The sequence below is a fragment of the Balaenoptera physalus genome (genome assembly GCF_965194825.1).
Source record: "Balaenoptera physalus genome assembly, chromosome: 13".
Taxonomy (NCBI): Eukaryota; Metazoa; Chordata; class Mammalia; order Artiodactyla; family Balaenopteridae; genus Balaenoptera; species Balaenoptera physalus.
The window spans coordinates 100,708,770-100,733,036 of NC_138892.1; the positions used below are offsets into that span (position 1 = coordinate 100,708,770).

The window sequence follows — 24,267 nt, forward strand, 5'->3', positions numbered from 1 at the left end:
TTTAGGTACAAGGCATAGTTCTGGCTTCTGGGTCTTGGAGCTCTTCAGGAAGATATACAGCAGAAATCATCTTCATTGTGGCTGATTTGTTTCTTTCTCTAGGTGCCGAGGTGTCCGAAAAATTATCTCTGAAGCTGCCACCAAATGTGGTAGAAGAATCTGCCCGAGCCTCCTTCTCAGTTTTGGGTGAGTCTCCAGCCCTAGGGGACTACTGTACTATATTAAACAATGTCTACTATATTTTTTCCCATAAATACTTTCTCAAAATAACAGCTATACTTTTAACTTCTTTCTTCTTTGGACTTACTTATTGCTTCCAATCATACTTCTGTTCCTTGAAGACACCCTTCCTAAAATTCCTCATTTCTTTACCTCAGCTAATTATTCATTTCTTCTTAATGATTCTGATAGATTATTATCTATAAGCTTTATGACTTCCCATCTCTCCCATTTCCTAGGAGACATATTAGGCTCTGCCATGCGAAATACACAAAATCTCCTCCAAATGCCCTATGGCTGTGGAGAACAGAATATGGTCCTCTTTGCTCCTAACATCTATGTTCTGGATTATCTAAATAAAACACAGCAACTGACTGCAGAGATCAAGTCCAAGGCCATTCGCTACCTCAACACTGGTGAGTCACTGAATAAGGGAGCGAAAATTTCACAGTGCAATTTTAACAATAGGTTGGAATCCCCAATAGGCTTGAGTTACTTATCAATTCTATGATATGTAAATTTATCATACTATGAAAGTTACAATAATAAGAATACTATGACAGTTGATTTCATGGTACCTATCCAGTGTCCAACCTCCAATAAAATGTTTAGGACTCAGAACCATCTAACATATTGCAGCAAAATTTAGGAACTATCACAAGATGCCAAGGCATTTTGTTTATTTCTCTGGCTACAGAATGTACAACCCATCATGTTGCTTCATTAACCTTCCATTCCAGGTTACCAGAGACAGCTGCTCTACAGGCACTATGATGGCTCTTATAGCACCTTTGGGGAGCAACATGGCAACAATGAGGGTAATACCTGGTAAGGGAAAGACAGTTTTTTGAGCTCCTATTTTTGTGTCAGGTCTTTTACATATATTATCAAAATTATATTCCCAGGAACCCTATCAGATATGTATTATTAAACCTATAGTTGGTTATACTAGATAAATATACCAAAACTAGCAAGGTAACAAGCAAAAAAGCTGAGATTCGAATACACGTATGTTAGATTTGTCCCCAGAATTCATCCTGTTCATAATACACCAAGGTATTCTTTCTGAAATAGCTATTATTTTTTTTCTAAAATAGCCCCCATAACCATGATTTTTTTAATGAGATAGCCAGCAAACATAACATATAACTTCTAGATAAACCATGTTCACTTCAGTTTATGTTTTTAGATCATATTCATCTTAATCACTAATAAATTCAATAATAGGAGGAAAGAAATGAGATGGACCCAGTGATATGAAACACTGTTTTAAAATCCCTGAGGCAAAGCAATGTCAGAAGTTACTGCATGTAAGAGCTGTGTATGAGAAGATTCTGCCATCTACAGAAGAAAATCGCTAAAGAAAAGATTTAAAGCCTTACTCAAATAAAATTAAAAAATAAGTAACATTAGTACAGTTGACCCTTGAAACACATGGGGGTTAGGGGCGCTGACCTTCAGCAGTAGCAAATTCACATATCATTTTACAGTCGGCCCTCGGTATCCCCAGTTGTGCATCCACGGATTCAACCAACTGGGGATCATGTAGTATTGTAGTACATATTTAGTAAAAAAAAAAATCCATGTGCAGATGAACCCATGCAGTTCAAACCATGTCGTTCAAGGGTCAGCTGTACGAGAGCTAGCAGATTCATCAAGTAAAGGCAATGGGAGCTCTAAGTAAAGAATTCCTGTTAGATGATTCACATCAGTGTGAGAAGTGTCCTATGAAGCCTGTTGCTGTGACGTGGTTATAAAACCATTGTAACAACATAAATGTGATCATCACTTCCTCCCCTTCAGGCTCACAGCCTTTGTACTGAAGAGTTTTGCCCAGGCTCGAACCTATATCTTCATTGATGAAGCACATATTACCGAAGCTCTCACCTGGCTCGCCCAAAAGCAGAGGGACAGTGGCTGTTTCAGGAGTTCTGGGTCACTGCTCAACAATGCCATTAAGGTGAAGTGTTCTCGGAGCTAGTGTTGATTTGTCCATTACACTGTCTACAAGGATGAGGAGAGGAAGTGATAACATAAGAATTCCTTAAGGAAGGTATCAGAAGAAAATAAAACCTGGATAGCACCAAGAAAGAGGGGATGGAACTCAGAGTGATTGTGATACTTTGCTTCATGGGGATGTATATGGGTAAGGACAAATTCCATGACAGCAGAATACAAGGAGCTGATTAAGAGCATTCTCAAAAGTTATTGGGAGTTTTTAAATTACTGATTCATTTTCAGTACTGGTAATTGATCTGTTCATATTTTCTATTTCTTCCTGGTTCAGTCTTGGGAGATTATACCTTTCTAAGAATTTGTCCATTTCTAGATTGTCCATTTTATTGGCCTATAGTTGCTGGTAGTAGTCTCTTATGACCCTTTGTATTTCTGTGGTGTCAGTTGTAAATTCTTTTTTCATTTCTGATTTTATTGATTTGAGCCCTCTCCCTTTTTTTTCTTGATGAGTCTGGCTAAAGGTTTATCAATTTTGTTTATCTTTTCAAAGAACCAGCTTTTAGTTTCACTGATCTTTTCTATTTTTTTTAAGTTTTTATTTTATTTATTTCTTCTCTGATCTTTATGATTTCTTTCCTTCCACTAAGTTTGGGTTTTGTTTGTTCTTCTTTCTCTAGTTGCTTTAGGCATAAGGTTAGGTTGTTTATTTCAGATTTTTCTGGCTTCCCGAGGTAAGCTTGTATCGCTATAAATGTCCCTCAAATTATTCAAATCTGTCTCTCTCTCATATTTACAGGGTGGAGTGGAAGATGAAGTGACCCTCTCTGCCTATATCACCATTGCCCTTCTGGAGATTCCTCTCCCTGTCACTGTAGGTGCCCTTGCTGAAGCCTCTTTCTAGATGCAATGAAACTGCTGACCTGATGTCTGAAACAACACCCCACTAAAAACCAGTTGTCGGCATTCCTTCTATGCAATGTCAATGCTTCCCAGATCAGTAGAGAATTTAGTCAGTCCATTAAGAAAGATTTACACTTCCCCAGTGATGGCCCTAGTCTATTTTTCCCCTAGCAACCCCACTACCACCACCACCACACATGCAGAATGAATTCTAAAGATATGGCCTATATTCCTGCCTTATGAATGTGAGACTAACAGATGAAAAAAAATACTATTCTCTCTATCCGTAAGAATGAGGCTAGAAAGACAAATGCTTTCCAACAACTTCTTGACCTCTGTGCTGTGGTCTGTGTTTACCCGGGAGCACTAGCCCCGCTATTCACAGAGCTCGCTCCCTTCTCGCTCTGCCTTCCCAGCACCCCGTCGTCCGCAATGCCCTGTTCTGCCTGGAGTCAGCCTGGAAGTCAGCCAAGGAAGGATCCCGAGGCGGCCATGTCTACACCAAGGCACTGTTGGCCTATGCCTTTGCCCTGGCAGGTAACCAGGAAAAGAGGAGAGAAGTACTCAAGTCACTTGATGAGGAAGCCGTAAAGGAAGGTGAGAGCACACCCGGGATCTTTCTCCCATCCCACAGTCTCTGGATCAAGGACTCCATATCAAAAATACCCCATGACTACCTCTCAGGACCCCTTTTCCCTCTCTTCTTTTGTCTATGTCATTATGGACTCAAGGATTTCTTACTCAAGTCACACATGCAAAGATAAGAGGCAATGTACTTTATATATACAAAAAGGCATAAAGAATAATAAGCAAACACCTTTAATACTTCCCTTCCAGCTTAAGAAACAAAATATTACCAATGCTGGAAAAATCCCTTGCGTACCATTCCTACCTGCAAAAGTAATCGTTATCCTGAATTTGTCATGACAATTCCATGGATTTCTTTATCTTTTTACTGCATATGTATCCCTAAATAATATTCAGAATGTTTACATTTTTCATCTTTAGATAAGAAGTATCATCCTTCTGAGTATTTCTGCTTGATCCTTGTCTGTCTGTCTGCCTTTTGTTTTTTAAGTTCAACATTAGGCAGGCTGAGAGGAGTCTCCTGTATGGGTATGTTAATTTTTACTGCTGCATGATACATTACAATATATTTAAAAGGCCATCATTTATTTAGAGAGTCTCTCCTCGTGGATCTTTTCTTGTTTCTTATTTACTTCTATTGCAAACCATGCTGCAATGAATACTCATATACCCATCTCCTTGAGGGGGTGTGTGAGTTTCTCTAACTTGTACTTAGAAAGAGTAACTGCTGATTAGCGGGCTAAACACATCTTCCCCTTTGCTGGATATCATCAGATTACTCTCCAAAGAGCTGTTTTCTTCCCGCAGCAGTGTAAATCTGTTCCCGTTATTTCACACCCTGTCAGCCTTTGCTATTTTGAGGATTACTCTATTTTTTTCTTAACCTAATGAGTGTAAACTCCATTATCTCATGTGATCTGTGATCCTCATAAGAAACCTCCGAGGACAGTCTTTATAGAAAGCTGAACAAGCCCTAGATACGGTCTGGATAACATCAGACGTCGGAAATTACCACAACCAGTCAGAGAACTTGCTCTGCCATTTCTCTCTTCCACCAACGCAACCACCGCAACCATTTGAAAACCTAGATGGCACAGCTTCTGACTCCTTAGCCCAGATGAAACAAGCCTTATTCAGCTGTCTGTAGGCGGGAAGCCGCCAGATAAGATTTAAGAGATTATCACTGGAAGGCAACACGCACTTCAGCACTGGCCCTTGTACTTTTACCTGAAGTTAAATATGAACATGTGGTCACTTGCAGATCTTTTTCTCACCTCCAGATAATTCCGTCCACTGGACACGACCTCAGAAACCCAAGGCACCAGTGCTGCCTTTGTACCAACCCCGGGCTCCCTCTGCTGAAGTGGAGATGACAGCCTATGTGCTCCTCGCTTACCTCACTGCCCAGTCTGCCCTGACCTCGGAGGACCTGACCCCTGCCACGCGCATTGTGAAGTGGATCTCAAGGCAGCAGAACTCCCAGGGGGGCTTCTCCTCCACCCAGGTCTGTGGTTAGCGAGAGCCTTTTACTTTACCTTCAGGTAGAAAAATGTTTGAACGAGATGCAAACACATACAAGAAGAAAAGAAATGAAGATAAGAATAACTTGAAATGAGAAGAATGTGATTAGTATTCAAGGATGGTGAGAAATAAGAAAAAATGAGAGTCAAAGAGGGCTGTAAAGAAAATGCCAATTCTGCCCCACCCCCATCCCATATTTTTATCACAGGCTCCTATTTCCAGTAACAACTCTACATCCCTAAAGCAATAGTGGGGCACCAGGACCCTACACACAATGGCCACAGCAGAACGAATTTAAAAATCCACCATTCTTCTGGAAGTTCTAAGAGTCCTTTCAAGTTGTTCCCAGAAACACTGTTCAGAAACCAATCATCTCTCCTTGCAAAGCTCTCCATTTCTAGGTCCACTTTGACTGGCTTCTTTTAAGGCTGACACATTTCATGCTTTCTCTATCCACCTCTTAATATACAAACATTTGTTCATTGGGAGCATAAAGAACTGTCTTTATTCATCCAAACTCCTGAGCCTAACTATACAGTCTTATATCTAAAAAATTCATCAATATAGACAGAGCAGGGAGTTTCATCTCCAGAGAATTCAGGGGTTAGCATATGCACCCTAAAAGAGAAGCAGAATGTGACAGAAAGACATTCCATCCCTTTTCCACTGTATTTAATCTCTTATTTTTCCATATAAATGGAGAAAATAATTTTGTTAAAAGTTATCATTCGTTTCTTAGAAAATTATTATTTGAAGGATGCCAGGTTCAATGTGGATGAGAATTGAGAATGTGACCTGCCCGGTGGAGGGGGATCCAAACTTCTGATGAAAAAGAGAGAACCAAATAAAAATGTCAACAAATCCAGAATATAATTATAATTATTCATTTTTTATTTCCTCTGGAGAAACTGAAGCATGACCCTGATCATGGCTGCAAAGGACCCTGGGTTTTCTCAGGGCACTGACCTCAGCAGCAGAGCAGAGTGTAGCTTGGGGTGAGAGCCAAACTGAACTTCGGTTGGGTGGTAACAGATATGACCACAGGTGTCAAGAAAGACATCTTAGGGGCTTCCCTGGTGGCGCAGTGGTTGAGAATCTGCCTGCCAATGAGGGGGACACGGGTTCGAGCCCTGGTCTGGGAAGATCCCACATGCCGCGGAGCGACTGGGCCTGTGAGCCACAATTGCTGAGCCTGCGCATCTGGAGCCTGTGCTCCGCAACAAGAGAGGCCGCGATAATGAGAGGCCCGCGCACTGTGATGAAGAGTGGCCCCCACTTGCCACAACTGGAGAAAGCCCTCGCACAGAAACGAAGACCCAACACAGCCATAAATAAATAAATAAATAAATAAATAAAATTAAAAAAAAAAAAAAAAGAAAGACATCTTAGGCAAATAGCTAATGCTAATAAATAATTCCCATTCATATATATTCTCCACATTGCATACCTCACATATATTTATAGAGAGAAGAGAACTGATTTTCTGAGAAATAAATTTCTAAAGCATATAGTCCAAGGCAGATATGTGAAGGTTATGGTTCTGTCATCTATCTAAGGATTATAATCAATCTTGAAATGAGAACCCCAATATTTAAGCAGTGAGGGAAACAGGAGATAGGAAATCAAAGCCCTTTTTGTGGCAGCTAACATGGGCCTTTGGGTCTTCAAAGGGTTATCATGCCTAAGTGGCTTCCCTCACCTGTCTCTTCCAGGACACTGTGGTGGCTCTCCATGCTTTGTCCAAATATGGAGCAGCCACTTTCACCAGGACTGGGAAGGCTGCACAGGTGACCATCCAATCTTCAGGGACATTTTCCACAAAATTCCGAGTGGACAACAGCAACCTCCTGTTACTACAGCAGGTTTCGTTGCCAGAGGTGCCCGGAGAGTACAGCATGACAACGACAGGAGAAGGATGTGTTTACCTCCAGGTGAGATTCCAGGGGCAGGTGGGGACAAAAGGTCCAGAGTAACATTGTCACTGAGAAGGCCTAACGCAGCAAATGATGGGGCAAATCAAAGAAAGAGTTGAGGAAGTTGGGAGGAATCCTGGACAAGGGAAAAATCACAGATTTTTGTCTGTTCCACAGACATCTTTGAAATACAATATTCTCCCGAAAAAGGAAGAGTTCCCATTTGCTTTGGAGGTGCAGACTCTGCCCCAAACTTGTGATGGACCCAAAGCTCACACCAGCTTCCAAATCTCACTGAGAGTCAGGTAAGATCTCTGACTGCATCATGCAATTCTGGGTATAACAACCAATCTTCTTACTGGAACTCCGCATTAAGCAGAGTAGGGTGACAGTGAATGTTTGTTCTACCTTTATTGAAAAAGCAACGTGTTCTTGTGTTGACACAGAATTTCTCAGTGTTGGGGCTTACATTGCACATCCCCCAATTCCAGGATCTATTAGTGTCTAGTCTCATTATTTACAGCTTATTAATTCCCCTCAATAATAAATAAAGAACCTCTAACCTGAATCCTGACTTTATTCTAATGTAATTAATCATCCTGATTTCATTCTATTGTAATGAAATCCTATATTATTCTTGCTTTATCTGGGACAGAGGTGGAGACTTCTTGAAAAGCACGAATAGAAGGAAGTAGTGACTCTCTAGTTAGAATTCCTCCTGGTAATAATTAAATCTCAGATTATATATAAAATAATCAATTTTGGGGAAAATACATACATAAGCAGCCATATTCAAATACCTACAGGGCTATTTGTATCTGTCCTCAAGAATATTATAACCTGGTTGGGGATACTATTCAGGAAAAAAGACAAAGTATATGTAACAAATAACTGGGATAGCTTAGCAGTCTCATGTCCAGCTAAGCATCACTTACAGAGCTTTCTTAAAATGCAGATCCTCAGGGTTCACACCCATGAAATTCTGATTCATCAGGTCTAGAGTATAGGCCTGGTCTCTGTGGCTTTAACAGGCTCCCCTGAAGATTCTAATGCACAGCCAGTTTTTTGAGCTACTTGGTAGGAAATTTAGGAAGACTTCTGGTACTTTTCAGGGCTATTGAGTGCTTACTGTGGACATCGAAAAAAAATATTTAATAACACAGAAAATCCTAATTCCTTTCTTCTCTGGATCTTTAGTTACACCGGAAGCCGTCCAGCCTCCAACATGGTGATTGCTGACGTGAAAATGGTATCTGGCTTCATTCCCTTGAAACCAACAGTGAAAATGGTAGGTTTACTATAAGCCCAGGAGACCCTATTTTATTAAATGTTTTATGTATCTCTAGACTTAGACAACATTAATATAAAAATACTATTAAATGAACTTCTATCCAAGACATGACTGTCTCCAAAAGCAGAAATATAATTTAGCACGTTTATATGGGGGTTTGTTTGTTTGTTTTCTCATTTAACTTTGTTTAAATGGGTCTCAAAATTTTATGATGGACTTTTGGTCAAGTTTCCATTAAGGTATTAATAAAAATACTAATTTAAAAAACTAATAACTCAAAACTGCCGCCCACAGAAAAACAAATGATCCATAAAACATTCTCCTTTTCTTCTACTTTTACGATACATTGTTATCATTAACCAGTCTTTCACTACTAAGTTCAATGGTCAATTCAGACGGTTTTGAGATGGGGCTTCCACCATTGATCAAACTGGGGTGGCAGGTATTAGGGATCATATTCATTTAGCCTTCTGAACTCTCTGCGCAGACCTGGTGACCGTGCCAGCTCCAGCAGCCTTCCTGTCCACTGCTTTAGGGACACCCACAGCAACGGTCTATCTCTTGTCATGAACAGCACTTTGCTAGGAGCCACATCTACTGGGAAAAAATTGTCAGCAGGCTACTGCTTTAATGGAGCTTAGAATCTTCAGAAGATAAAGCATACGCACATGAACTAGTGAAAAAATATGAGAAAGATTGATTGACATAAACTAGAACTACTACAGATGTACAGAGGAAACTGAGATTGCTACAAGTTAGAATAAGCAAAAAAAGTAAAAAACCAAAAACCTCCTTCATAAAGGAATGGAATGTGAATTGAACCTTGAAATATGGGTAATTTCCAAGTTTAGGACATTTAGTTCCCTTTTCTTCAAATAAATCAATTTACACATAGGTCCTGTGTCGTACTAATGTTAAACCCTGCATCCCAATTATCTTTCATTTTTAATTCTGCCACATTATTGCCTTTGCTTACAAAAAGCATTTGAAGAAATTTTACCCTCAGGCTTAATTTGGTAATAAACATTCTTCTTTTCTCTGGTTCCCCAGGGTTTTCTTCTGTTTATTAACATTTGTGATGTCTTAATTTTCTTCAGCTTGAAACATCTGACCACGTGAGCCGAACAGAAGTCAGCAACAACCATGTTTTGATTTACCTGGATAAGGTGAGAGCCCTGCCATTCTATCCAAAAAAATATGGATAATGAGCTACCTGGGAAGTGAGTGAAGGCATTTTGGAGACATCACCTCCACGCTAAAAATTTGAGAATTCTAACATTAGGTCCAGTGAATATTCTCCTCTCCTTCTCTATTTATATTTCATCTGGGACTATGGGAAGAAATGACTTGTTATAATATTGGGATATGAATATTTCTAGGACCCCATAAGCAAGAAATTCTCCACAAAAGGTGCTCATTATGTTATGCACAAGTTATTTTGAAGATACATATAAGGAAGTAACCATTGGGATTAGTCAATTATTATATCAACAGCACATCAAAAAGACAAAAGGGGAATATGCTATCAATCTCAGCAAGGACTTAGACCATAAAACAAGATCAGTGCACCAATAAACCAATCTGATTTTACAGTTGTGTGTTGTTGCATAGTTTATTCATTACTATATTGACGGATATTATAGTTTACAAATTTTATGAAACATAGGCTGCAGTGATCCACCTTTTATATTCCTTTTTGAGTCGACACAAGTATTTCTACAAGATAGAGTAGTGAAGCTGTACTGAATCTCTGATACTTAAAACTAAACATAGCTATTCAAACAATAAAAAGCCTGCCTCATTCACCCCCTAGGAACAGAGCCACGCACTCACATTGATGGGAATATATGAACAGTTTTAGTTATTTAAGAAACAATTTGGGGAAGTTTTCACCTACTCTGAGAGCTTTTGGCCCAATTTAAGTACCCTGTTAGTTGACAAAAAGTTTTTCCCCAAAATAGATGAATACTTAAATTCACTCAAAGAAGATACAGGAAAGCTCCCTGGAGAGTCATTTAATTCCCTTTTGCTTTATAGGTGACAAATCAGACCCTGAGCTTGTCCTTCACGGTTCTGCAAGACATCCCAGTAAGGGATCTGAAACCAGCCATAGTGAAAGTCTATGATTATTATGAGACAGGTGAGTGAAAGTAAAGTTCACACAGAAATTAAATACCTGATCACAGAAATTTAGATTTGAGAGATGTGTTGGGGCAATTCATTACACTAATCACTCTCATCACTTCATTTTGTCTCTATCAAGTCTGATATAAATATATTATTACTAATACAAAGCACCTGTAAGATATTTAGTTCCCTTTTCTTCAGATAAAATCAACTGTAGGACAATATGAAATTTAAATAAGTATAACATCTGTACTCTTACCCTTCAGGAGTTTAGGGTAAAGGAAAGCATAACATACAATATTTGAAAATATAAGACAGAAAGCAGCACATCAAATGAATGATGCTGAGGTTTCCGATACAATTCTTCCCACAATAAAGATTCTTTCACTGACCTGTAACATAGATGTTCGCTTTCCCTCTCACTTCTCCTGACTATTTTTGTTTTTATTCAGATGAGTTTGCCGTTGCTGAGTACAATGCTCCTTGCAGCAAAGGTAAGCAATTCATACTCCTTCCAGATGGAGTCAGAACCCCTTTGGCCTGTCCCTCAAATCTCCTCCATAAAATTCTGGCTAAATATTTCTCATAGACATCATACTGTTCACAGTGCAACTTATTATAGAAAAATATATTTATTGGGAAAGGGCCCCTGATAGTCACACCTCAGTTCACAGAATTGCACATTAGATAATTTTAAGTAATGGATCTCATTTCCCACTATACTAATTGGATTTCCTCAGGTACCATGCTACCCAAATCTAAAGGAAGGAATATTCACTGTTCCAGAAACCCAAGTCCATCTTAATTTTCTATTCTTTCCACTATCACAGACACTGGAAATGCCTAAAGACCACATCAATGAAAACTGCTTTGCTGGAGTCCCTGTTCCACAGACTCAGGTCTCCATGGAAGAAAAGAGTTTTTATATCTCTGAAGGCTTGTTGAATAAACCTTTTTCTCTGGTCAGCCCATATCACTGTTTACTCATTTATTCAGTAAACACTTATTACACTTCCATGTGATTCCCAATAGACTCCTGAGATAAAAATTCATAGCAATCAAGGGCTAAAGGATTTCAAAAACTGAAAAACCTTACAGAGGTGGTCGTCACAGTAGGCTTCATTTAGAGGTTGCAGGGAAAAGAAGAAAGTATTGGATTATGTACTAGGAGCATGTAAAGTGAGTTTGGTTATAGAATTACCCTACGAAAAAGCCAAAGAGTGGATTTATGAGAGAATAAAAGGCTGACTTGACAAGGAAAGACTTTCCACACTAAAGGGAAATATGAAATAGAATGTTGGATATGTCCAACATTGGGAGGCAGCATAATTAATTGGGACTTGATCTGAATTGGAAGTTATGTGACCTCAGAACCAAATCTGCCATTGACCAATACAAGTGATCAGTCAGTTAACCTTGGGTTTCAGATTCAAGAAAGGATGACAGATTGAAAATGCTGAAGAGGTGATTCAAGTAGAAGTGAATTTTCCTAGAAGAAAGAATATATAGGATTCAAAGCCCAAATAGAACTGTTACATCTTTTTTCTGCAACTTTGAGCCAGAACCAAAGGATGGATACAAACTCAAGGAGGTATTCAGAGGCATTAAGTATTAAAATCATCCATTATATGGATGGAGGGGCAGAAGCTTCTGGAGTTTGAAGAGAAGGTCCCTGAAAAGTCCTAGAGTCCTAGTCTTCATCTGGTTGAGTCGGACAGAAGCCTGGATGCTATAAACTAAGAACTCTAAAGGACTTGAAGTTCAAGCACCCTTAGCTCTGTCTCCAGGCTAGGCAAAAGTAAAAGATAAATGTTATCACCTTTGTGCTAGATTCTACTCTAAGCACCTCATAGGTATTAATATATCAACTCTATGAAATAGGTATTCTTATAACAAATGAGGAGAGTGAGGCACAGAGAGGTGTAACTTGCCCTAAGCTACTCAGCTAGTAAAGGGCTGAACCAGAATTCAATACTAAGAGGTCTGGTTTCCAAGTCCACACTCATAACCTCAAACCATGCTGTCTCTCCAGCCCACTTCAGACAAGAAAGCCAAGAAAAAAACATATTTCAGAGCTGAATAAATGTTATAATTAGTATCAATTAAGCATCCATCCAGGGCATGAAATATAAAAAAAATTAGGGGTATGACGAAAGGAAATAAACTAACAGGATTAAAATAAATTCTATCAGTTAGTTCTAGTCCTTTTTTCTTTGTTCATTGCAAATCATGACTGCAAATGTACTTGAAGAGTATACTTGTTGCAAATCAATCATTGTGTCTCCTTGGACCAAGATTCATTCCAGAAACCTTTACTGATTACTTCCTGTGTGTCAGGCACTATATTCCACGCTATGATACAGAATTCAATAAAATGGGATTCCTTCCTTAGAGAAATTACACTGCAGAGTAAAAGAAAAAGATACATATTTGCCTTATTATAATACTACATGATAAGTACTGCAAACTATTTATTACCAAGATGGACTCCAGGCACAGTGACCTTCTCAAGTTTTGACGTACCACATCCAAGTTCTGATATTCTAGTAATTATCAAGCACTCTCTAAGAATTCATTTATAATTTGCTTCATTTTTCTTTCATTTGTATTGTAAGATTTTGGACACTATTTTTGTGACCAGGGAGACCTGGACCCGTGCATCCTCTTGAGCCATGAATTTTCACATTGTGTTCTTTACCCTGGGGAAAGGTCTAATTATAATTGAAAATGGATTTGCCACCAGCCTACTGGTGGGTAGAATTGGGTAGAATTTTAAAGAGTGACATATCTTGACTACATCGAATTTTGTGAATTGAGATTTACTCTTTCTGTAAAAGGATGTGGAGACATGACAGTAAATGAGATAGAGATGTTCAGGGGTCAGTTTATATAGAGTTTTATATTTTATTTTTAAAAATAATAAGGTGCTATATGCTTGCATTTTCTCACATGTGCCTCATCACCAAACTCATCCTTCCCCACCTTGAGTGAGTTGGTCAGAGGCAACCCCGTGCCTCAGGGAAATTGGGTGGTTATGGCAGGAATTCAAAGAGAAAGAAATAGAATACTTGATCCACCTTGCAAGAATAAATAACTTTTATATTTATTTAAACCCCACTGATAAATCAAAAGTTAACCCTGGAAGATTAGAGTATGGCAGTTTACTGTATGAAAGAGGTCACAAGAATTCAGAATATATAGGAAACATCTAAATGATGGCAAAATATGTGGCTGGAAACAGAATGAGGAAGCACTCTATGTATCATTAAAGAAATATCCCCAGGATTATACTGTTAAGAGAAAACGGTAGAGCTAAGAACAGGGTACATATTATGGACTCATATTATAATAAAAGGGTGGGAGCAGAAATAGCATGTCCTTTGTTTTTTCTTTTTGCACTTACATAAACTAAGACTAGAATGATACCCACCAGAAAAAAAAAAAAAAAAGCTACTAAGAAAGTATTTACCTTCCTACAGAAACAGTGTAAAGTAAGTGGAAGTTTTCAAGGATGGGAAGGAGACCACTTAGAGAATACCATTTAAAATTATTTGACTATTGAACTGTTTGAACATATTTACTATTCTGAAAATTAAACTAAAATCCAGTGAATAAGAAGCTTAAGTCTAAGAAGAAATATTGAATTCAGTACCTGCCAATCTATACAACGAGAAAGAATACTTACTCTATAAAGTACAATTAAAGATATCTTACCGAGAGGCTAGGAGAAGATGGCGGAAAAGTAAGATGCGGAGATCACCTTCCTCCCCACAGATACATCAGAAATACATCTACACGTGGAACAGCTCCTACAGAACACCCACTGAACGCTGGCAGAAGACGTCAGACCTCCCAAAAGGCAAGAAACTCCCCACGTACCTGGGTAGGGCAAAAGAAAAAAGAAACAACAGAGACAAAAGAATAAGGACGGGACCTGCACCAGTGGGAGGGAGCTGTGAAGGAGGAAAGGTTTCCACACACTAGGAGCCCCTTCGCGGGCGGAGACTGCGGGTGGCAGAGGGGGAAGCTTCGGAGCCGCGGAGGAGAGTGCAGCCACAGGGGTGCGAAGGGCAAAGCGGAGAGATTCCCGCACAGAGGCTCGGCGCCGAGCAGCACTCACCAGCCCGAGAGGCTTGTCTGCTCCCCCGCCGGGGCGGGCGGGGCTGGGAGCTGAGGCTCGGGCTTCGGTCGGATCGCAGGCAGAGGACTGGGGTTGGCGGCGTGAACACAGGCTGAAGGGGCCTAGTGCGCCACAGCTAGGCGGGAGGGAGTCCGGGAAAAGGTCTGGAGCTGCCGAACAGGCAAGAGACTTTTTCTTGCCTCTTTGTTTCCTGGTGCGCGAGGAGAGGGGATTCAGAGCGCCACCTAAACGAGCTCCAGAGAAGGGCGCGAGCCGCGGCTTTCAGCGCGGACGCCAGAGATGGGCATGAGACGCTAAGGCTGCTGCTGCCGCCACCAAGAAGCCCGTGAGCGAGCACAGGTCACTCTCCACAGCCCCCCTCCCAGGAGCCAGTGCAGCTCGCCACTGCCAGGGTCCCGTGATCCAGGCACAACTTCCCCGGGAGAACGCACGGCGCGCCTCGGGCTGGTGCAACGTCAGGACGCCTCTGCCGCTGCAGGCTCGCCCCGCCTCCTCCGTGCCCCTCCCTCCCCGCGGCCTGAGTGAGCCAGAGCCCCCGAAGCAGCTGCTCCTTTAACCCCATCCTGTCTGAGCAAAGAACAGACGCCCTTAGGCGACCTACACGCAGAGGCGGGTCCAAATCCAAAGCTGAAACCCAGGAGCTGTTCGAACAAAGAAGAGAAAGGGAAATTTCTCCCAGCAGCCTCAGAAGCAGCAGATTAAAGCTCCACAAACAACTTGATGTACCTGCATCTGTCAAATACCTGAATAGACAACGAATCATCCCAAATTGAGGAGGTGCACTTTGGGAGCAAGATATATTATTTTTTCCCCTTTTCCTCTTTTTGTGAGTGTGTATGTGTATGCTTCTGTGTGAGGTTTTGTCTGTATAGCTTTGCTTTCACCATTTGTCCTAGGGTTCTGTCCGTCCCTTTTTTTATTTGTTTGTTTTTGTTTTTAACATTAAAATTTTTTTCTTTTTTTCTTAATAATTATTTTTTATTTTTTTATTTTAATAACTTTATTTTATCTTTATTTTATTTTATCCTCTTTCTTTTTTTTGCTTTCTATTTTTTTCTCCCTTTTATTCTGAGCTGTGTGGATGAAAGGCTCTTGGTGCTCCAGCCAGGCATCAGGGCTGTGCCTCTGAGGTGGGAGACCCAACTTCAGGACACTGGTCCACAAGAGACCTCCCAGCTCCACGTAATACCAAACGATGAAAATCTCCCAGAGATCTCCATCTCAACACCAAGACCCAGCTCCACTCAATGACCAGCAAGCTACAGTGCTGGACACCCTATGCCAAACAACTAGCAAGACAGCAACACAGCCCCATCCATTAGCAGAGAGGCTGCCTAAAATCATAGTAAGGCCACAGACACCCCAAAACACACCACCAGACGTGGACCTGCCCACCAGAAAGACAAGATCCAGCCTCATCCACCAGAACACAGGCACTAGTCCCCTCCACCAGGAAGCCTACACAACCCACTGAACCAACCTTAGCCACTGGGGACAGATACCAAAAACAACAGGAACTACAAACCTGCAGCCTGCAAAAAGGAGACCCCAAACACAGTAAGATAAGCAAAATGAGAAGACAGAAAAACACACAGCAGATGAAGGAGCAAGGTAAAAACACACCAGACCTAACAAATGAAGAGGAAATAGGCAGTCTACCTGAAAAAGAATTCAGAATAATGATAGTAAAGATGATCCAAAATCTTGGAAATAGAATAGAAAAAATGCAAGAAACATTTAACAAGCACATAGAAGAACTAAAGAGGAACCAAGCAATGATGAAAAACACAATAAATGAAATTAAAAATACTCTAGAAGGGATCAATAGCAGAATAACTGAGGCAGAAGAACAGATAAGTGACCTGGAATATAAAATAGTGGAAATAACTACTGCAGAGCAGAATAAAGAAAAAAGAATGAAAAGAACTGAGGACAGTCTCAGAAACCTCTGGGACAACATTAAACGCACCAACATCCGAATTATAGGGGTCCCAGAAGAAGAAGAGAAAAAGAAAGGGACTGAGAAAATATTTGAAGAGATTATAGTTGAAAACTTCCCTAATATGGGAAAGGAAATAGTTAATCAAGTCCTGGAAGCACAGAGAGTCCCATACAGGATAAATCCAAGGAGAAACATGCCAAGACACATATTAATCAAACTATCAAAAATTAAATATAGAGCTTCCCTGGTGGCGCAGTGGTTGAGAATCTGCCTGCCGATGCAGGGGACACGGGTTCGAGCCCTGGTCTGGGAGGATCCCACATGCCGCAGAGCAACTAGGCCCGTGAGCCACAGTTACTGAGCCTGCGCGTCTGGAGCCTGTGCTCCGCAGCGGGAGAGGCCGCGATAGTGAGAGGCCCGCGCACCGCGATGAAGAGTGGCCCCCGCTTGCCGCAACTAGAGAAAGCCCTCACACAGAAACGAAGACCCAACACAGCCAAAAATAAATAAATAAATAAATAAACAGAGTAAACAATGCGTTAAAAAAAAAAAAGAGAGAAGGCTTCGATAAAAAGAATCATATATCAGAGAAAACTCAGAGCCTTCTTTTAGATGGCTGCTGTGCAATCCAATGTTATGGATAATAAAAGTGGATAAGACATAGCTTGGCAAGCCACCCAGTACCAGGAAATGTAAATTTGTAATATTAAAATCAGGGACATTTTCTGAGGAAGTAACAAGTCCAAGTTTAAGATGCATTCCCAAAACCACTGGCCCTAGAACTTTCCAGAAAAGTAGACATCACACATAATCCTCTTTGTATCTGATTTGTTTGTGTTATCTAGATGTTGGGGTATCTGAAAAATTGTCCCTGAATCTCCCACCAAAGGTAGTGAAAGAATCAGCCAGAGCCTCTTTCTCTGTTTTGGGTGACTGAGTCACTCAGTCCCTGGAGAACGTGGGACAACCACCACTGCCATTCCCCCTACTTTTTTCAAATATAGCTTTTAACTGCACTTCAGCTTTTCAACTTCTTTCTCATACCTCTATATTTTCCTCAGTTGCTACTTGGTTTCCAGCATATCTGATCCAACATTCAAGTTATAATTCCTTGTTCTGACATCTCATCTTTCATTTCCAGGTGACATACTAGGTTCTGCCAAAAAAAACACACAAAACCTTCTCCAGATGCCCTATGGCTGTGGAGAACAGAACATGGTCCTGTTTGCTCCTAATATCTATGTACTGAAATATCTGAATGAAACCCAACAACTGACTCAGGAGGTCAAATCCAAGGCCATTGGCCATCTCAATGCTGGTGAGTCCACTTTATTATTGTAGGTGTTCTCTCCACAAACAGGCGTGACATCCACTGGGCATGAAGAGCAGTGCTGTTGGTGGGTCCTTTGTGCCTGAGAGGCCAGGGCACGTCAGGGGCATCAGCTTGCCCATTTGGGAATCCTCTTTCTCTGATGTGCCACTGCTACTTCATGCGCCATCTGAAACCTTCCGTTCCAGGTTATCAGAGGCAGCTGAACTACAAACACAGAGGTGGCTCCTATAGTGCCTTTGGGAACCAACATGTCACAAAGGAAGGCAACACTTGGTAAGAAAAGTTCCTATAGGACAAACTTTGCACAAGCATAGCCACTCTTATTCCTCATGGAAACCCTACAACTTAGATATTATGAACCTCATTTTATAAAGGTAGAAATTTATACCTAGTGTTGTTAAGTAAATGTTTCTTGGTGGCACAAATAATAAATGGCAGAGTTGGGACTTGTCTCAAGGTTTATCTACCTTGACTCCCAAATGCATTTTTGATTCAACACAGTAATTAAGATGTACTTTCTCATGTCTAATACCATCATAAGTAAAAAAAAAATCTGGCCACCTTAAGTTATTTTCCAGTACCCAGAGATGATAGAAACTGAGACTAGAAAAACTGCTGCCATTCTTCACACAACCCTGTATCAAAAAGTGCTGTTCCTCTGAGACAAAACACACAGGCAATTAATGAAAAGAGAGGTAATTAATGAAAAGGCAGTTGGTGGAAGGAGAGGGAAGGAAGGTTCAGGGGGGAGTATTTCACTTTTTGAAGATGCAAACATCACCAAGAGGTTAGTCCATATACCAGGGATGGCAGAAAAGAAGGTTTGTCTCATCTACAATAGAAAATCAGAGAGAGGGAGAAAACCTAGCATGAGAGTGCAAATGTCTGAGTCAATCACCTGAATAAGGAAGATGAAGCCTGAATCCTTGAAGCAATGAGAACGTGAACAAGGTAGTAAGGACCACTTGAAACCACTTTGTCCTGGAGGAACAAAGACAGATTCCCCAGCTCTAAGCACTCCGAACCCCTCATACTGACTCACGAGTGTGGAGGGGTCCCCGTGAAGCCTGGGCACTGAATGTGCTGCATGAAAACAAATGGCCTCATCAGCCCACTCTTCCTCCTCCATCAAGCTCACAGCCTTTGTTCTCAAGACCTTCGCCCAGCCTCGAGCCTTCATCTTCATTGATGCAGCCCACATTACCCAAGCCCTTACCTGGCTCTCTGAGAAGCAGAAGAGTGATGGCTGTTTCAGGAGTTCTGGGTCACTGCTCAACAGTGCCATTAAGGTGATTGCTTTTGTAAGCTAGTCTGAACCTCCTGACCTCACTATTCCATGGCAACCTGTCCAAGGGTGAAGGCACATAAGAAGGAGGCACATACGAATTCCTAAAGGAAAGGACTAGGAAGTACGGGAGAAGGTTAGGGTGGGAGAATAAACCCACGTACCACTGAGGTAAAAGAAATGGAATCTCAGTTGAGAGTAGCACTTTGTACGGTGGGGAGAGATGTATATGAGAACTTCCCAGGGACCATGCAAGAGAAAGGACTGACCATGAGGAGAGGAGATATCTTCAAAAGGTTTCCTGAAGTGGAAATAATCTCTCTTTCCCTCCCTTGTACTTACAGGGTGTAGTGGACGACGAAGTGACCCTCTCTGCCTATATTGCCATGGCCCTTCTGGAGATTCCACTCCCTGTCACTGTAGGCACCACATCACTTCCTCAGCTTCCCAGACCACCATGAAACCATTGCCCTATTGTGCTAATAATACTCCTCTCAAAGCCCAGTGACAGCTTTCCTTCTGCTCAATGCTGATGCATCTGCCACAGTCATAGAGACTCCAAATGACCCATCAAGAAGGATTCATTTGTTCAGTAAAGACCTGGACTATGTGCCAAAGCTAATCCTAAAACACATGGCCTCTAGCCCTGCCCTTATCAGTTTATTTTACTTAGAAAGTAATTTTTTAAAGAGTGATTTCTATTATGTTGTGTGGTTTTTTACAATCAAAAAAAAAAAAAAGAGTGAGGGACTTCCCTGGCAGTCCAGTGGTTAGGACTCTGAGCTCTCACTGATGAGGGCCCGGGTTCAACCACTCGTCCGGGAACTAAAATCCCACAAGCTGCGTGGTGTGGCCAGAAAAAAAACAAACAAACAGTGATTTCTAAAAAGATGATCAGGAGATGGTTAGATAAAGCCATTTGATCTAATTTTTTTTATGTGAAAAGCACTGGTCCCACGTATCTTACTGTCTTTATGTTTGTTCTGGGATATGCCAGGAACCCTTTCCACGTAACTCAGGATACTATTGCTCTCCCTTCACAGCACCCTGTTGTCCACAAGGCCCTGGTCTGCCTCGAATCAGCCTAGAAAAGAACACAGGCAGAGGCCCGAGGCAGCCACATCTACTCCAGGGCACTGTTGGCCTATGCTTTTGCCCTGGCAGGTGACCAGGCCAAAAGGAGAGAGTTAACTGAAATCACTTGATGAGGAAGCAATAAAAGAAGGTGAGAGCACACATCAAGCTGTTCATCCTATCCACTTCCACTGGATAGAAAAGGGGAAGAATATTGAATTCCTGAAAATAACCTCCTTTTTGGTCTATACCACTACAAATGCTGACATTTTTATGCAGACTAATCCATTAAGAGATTAATGCTCCTTTTACACACAAATCTTCCCTGGAATTTCTGTTATAGAGAAAACAAGATAGATAAAAGTAACATCACAGAGTGAATTGGAGGGGGGGTGTTCAGTCTCCCTTTATTTACAAAGACAAACATAGTTGACATTTATACTTTTCTTTATGGTAAATGAATGTGTATCAGGGTGAGGAGAAGCTACTAAGTACCATAGCAAAGACAATGTCATCCATAATTACAACTTCCATGTTACTGTTTCTAATACAACTCTCTGAAATAAGATGGAAGATTTTATATTTCATCTCAAAAAAAACCTAAACAATGACCAAATCATTTTAGATTGGGAGCAAAGGAACCAACAAATGAGGAAATCATGTCTGACTTTTCACCACCAGCTCTACCAGAACAACACTTGAGAAAGTAGTTCAGTTCACATCTTATAAATTTCTGTCCTCAATATTTCCCTCGACCACACTAGACCATAGCCAAGTTCAGATTTTTACTCAGAAATAAGAAATCTAGGGATATTATGATTGAAGTAAAAAACTTACTTCAGCTTTTGCTACATTTATTTCTTACTAAATATAAACATACTGTCATACATTAAACACCAATAGCTTTCATTCTTTCTCTATTCTTATCCTTAAGACAACGCAATGCACTGGGAGCAACCTCAGAAACCCAAGGCACCAGTGGAGGATCTTTACGAACCCCAGGCTCCCTCTGCTGAAGTGGAGATGACAGCCTATGTGCTCCTCGCTTACCTCACGGCCCAGCCTGCCCTGACCTCGGAGGACCTGACCCCCCCCACGCACATCGTGAAGTGGATCTCAAAGCAGCAGAACTCCCACGGGGGCTTCTCCTCCACCCAGGTGTGTGGTTCCCCTTTCGGTTAGGGTGCAGCTGGGAGGCTTGAACAACAGACAAATCTGTAGTGACAAGAGCAAGGAAAAGGGAGAAGAGGACATGAAATGAGGGAAAGGATATCTGTTATCATTTTGAGTCTGTAGGAAATAAGGAAAAGAGTCTAAAACATTTCCCAAAATAAATTGTCCTAATCCCTGTGCTAGCGAACTAGAGTTTTCTTTATACCTCACTTTGTACCACACCACATTTTGCTCAGAAACCACAACCTTAATTTACGGACAATGTCTAAAATTCTGGAAAGTCTAGAAACCTAGAAGCAGACCCTTAAACTGAACCAGAGAGGTTAATTGCCTAAAATATGATGTACGAACAAAAGGGGCTCACCCACGTCTTTCTGTCCCACTGCACCAGCTAGCCTCTCCTTTCCCTCCCCTCTTGACAGACTCTCCTAATTTTACTTACAAATAGATCCTAAAGGGAAAACCGTTTTCCTCTACCCTTAACACTTCTGACAGTAACAACCTGGAGTTAGCATAAACCTCACAGGCTCAGTCCCACAAGACTGCCCCTCACTCCCGGTGCCAGTCACCGGTCCAGGCCTCCTGTACTTCAGACCAACCAGCTATAATTTAGGGGTTCCCACAACCCCCTCTTGAGGTTGATAATTTGCTAGAATGGCTCCCAGAACTCAGGAAAGCACTTTACTTACTAATACCAGTCTATTATAAAGGATGCAATTCAGGAACAGCAAAATGAAGGAGATGCCCGGGGCGAGGTTTGTGGGAAGGGGTGCACAGCTTCCATGCCCTCTCTGGGCACACCACCCTCCCAGCACCTCCACCTGTTCACCAACCTGGAAGCTCTCTGAACCCCTTTGTTTAGGGTTTTTGTGGAGGTCCCATTACATAGGCATGGCTGATTAAATCACTGACCACTGGTCAATCCCAAGCCCCTCTCCAATCCCCAGAGGTAGAGGGTGGGTAGTAGGAGGGGGGTTGAGCCTGAAAGTTCCAATCCTTTAATCATGTGGCTAGTTCCTCTGGCAACCATCCCCCATCCTCCGAGAGTCACTTCACTGGCATACAAAAAGAAACTCATCACTCCAAAGACTTCAAGGGTCCTAGAAATTCTTGTATCAGGATCCAGGGGCAGAGACCAAATACATATTTCTTATTATGCCACAGAACTTCTTTGAGTTTTCTTAAAAGTAACACAAACTCATGCTTCCCTTCTCCATTCTCTACATGTGGGTTCAATCAGGACTATAAACCATTAACTTTAATCGTCCAGCCACATCCAGCCGTATCAAATATTATTTCTAAAGAAACACATCTAACGTAATACCTTGTAATTTCCACTCTCAGTATTCTGAGTGTACATTGAAGAACTTATCTTCACAGAAATTTGGTGAAATGGTAGACTATTCTAAAAGATAAATAAAATATAGAGAAGCAAAATCTCAATGACCGGTGCGCCACCCTGGTTTGCAACTCACTTCATTGTCTCTCTTGTTCCTCTGAAATGGATAATCTTCATTTTGATGTTAAAATACCCTCTTCATGTTTGTTTTCTCTTCCTTTCAGTCCCATTGTCCAAAAGACAGTGTCAAGACTCATTTTTTTATAAATTTATTAATTTATTTTATATTTTATTTTTGGCTGCATTGGGTCTTTGTTGCTGCGCATGGGCTTTCTCTAGTTGCGGCAAGCAGTGGCTTCTCTTGTTGTGGAGCATAGGCTCTAGGCGTGCAACTTCAGTACTTGTGGCTCATGGGCTCAGTACTGTGGCTCCCAGGCTCTAGAGCACAGGCTCAGTAGTTGTGGCGCATGGGCTTAGTTGCTCCACGGCATGTGGGATCTTCCTGGACCAGGAATCTAATCCATGTCCCCTGCATTGGCAGGCGGACTCCCAACCACTGCACGACCAGGGAAGTCCTGAGACTCATTTTTAATAAGAAGAAAGAAGGAGTTCTAAAAGAGAGATCTTCTGGGGCATGAAGTACATTCTAATAGAATGGTATCAGTAGAGAAATAATCCACAGGAAAGACTGGAATTAAAAAGTTTTTCCTTTTATTTGATCAGAGTGCAGACCATAGACTAATAACCATTGACTGCCTTGGTGTCTCTGGAAGGCACATCAAAAGTAGACATTTAAAACACACCACCAGACATGGTCCTGCCCACCAGAAAGAAAAGATCCAGCCTCATCCACCAGAACACAGACACCAGTCCCCTCCACCAGGAAGCCTACACAACCCACTGAACCAGCCTTACCCACTGGGGGCAGACACCAAAAACAACAGGAACTACGAACCTGCAACCTGCAAAAAGGAGACCCCAAACATAGTAAGTAGAGCAAATTGAGAAGACAGAGAAATACACAGCAGATGAAGGAGCAAAGTAAGAACCCAACAGACCAAACAAATGAAGAGAAAATAGGCAGTCTATCTGAAAAAGAATTCAGAGTAATGATAGTAAAGATGATCCAAAATCTTGGAAATAGAATGGAGAAAACACAATAAATGTTTAACAGGGACCTAGAAGAATTGAAGAGCAAACAAACAATGATGAACAACACAATAAAAGAAATTTAAAATTCTCTGGAAGGAATCAATAGCAGAATAACTGAGGCAGAAGAACGGATAAGTGACCTGGAATATAAAATAGTGGAAATAACAACCACCCAGCAGAATAAAGAGAAAAGAATGAAAAGAATTGAGGACAGTCTCAGAGACTGCTGAAACAACATTAAATGCACCAACATTCGAATTATAGGGGTCCCAGAAGAAGAAGAGAAAAAGAAAGGGACTGAGAAAATATTTGA

At 41.2% G+C, this 24,267-nt stretch overlaps 1 protein-coding gene across 1 annotated transcript in view; it reads left to right on the forward strand.

The window, feature by feature from the left end:
* Positions 1–11,486, forward strand: part of LOC309640826 (alpha-2-macroglobulin) — a 44,034-nt gene extending 32,548 nt beyond the window's left edge. Inside the window, exons 23-36 of the mRNA XM_082420157.1 lie at positions 103–186; positions 459–635; positions 960–1,047; positions 2,023–2,179; positions 2,972–3,046; positions 3,492–3,672; positions 4,944–5,167; positions 6,897–7,115; positions 7,275–7,402; positions 8,295–8,385; positions 9,486–9,554; positions 10,426–10,528; positions 10,968–11,009; positions 11,346–11,486. Coding sequence (XP_082276283.1) covers positions 103–186; positions 459–635; positions 960–1,047; positions 2,023–2,179; positions 2,972–3,046; positions 3,492–3,672; positions 4,944–5,167; positions 6,897–7,115; positions 7,275–7,402; positions 8,295–8,385; positions 9,486–9,554; positions 10,426–10,528; positions 10,968–11,009; positions 11,346–11,362 — 1,655 coding nt within the window. The 3' untranslated portion in view covers positions 11,363–11,486. The remainder of the gene's footprint in view (positions 1–102; positions 187–458; positions 636–959; positions 1,048–2,022; positions 2,180–2,971; positions 3,047–3,491; positions 3,673–4,943; positions 5,168–6,896; positions 7,116–7,274; positions 7,403–8,294; positions 8,386–9,485; positions 9,555–10,425; positions 10,529–10,967; positions 11,010–11,345) is intronic.
* Positions 11,487–24,267: the final 12,781 nt, after the last annotated feature.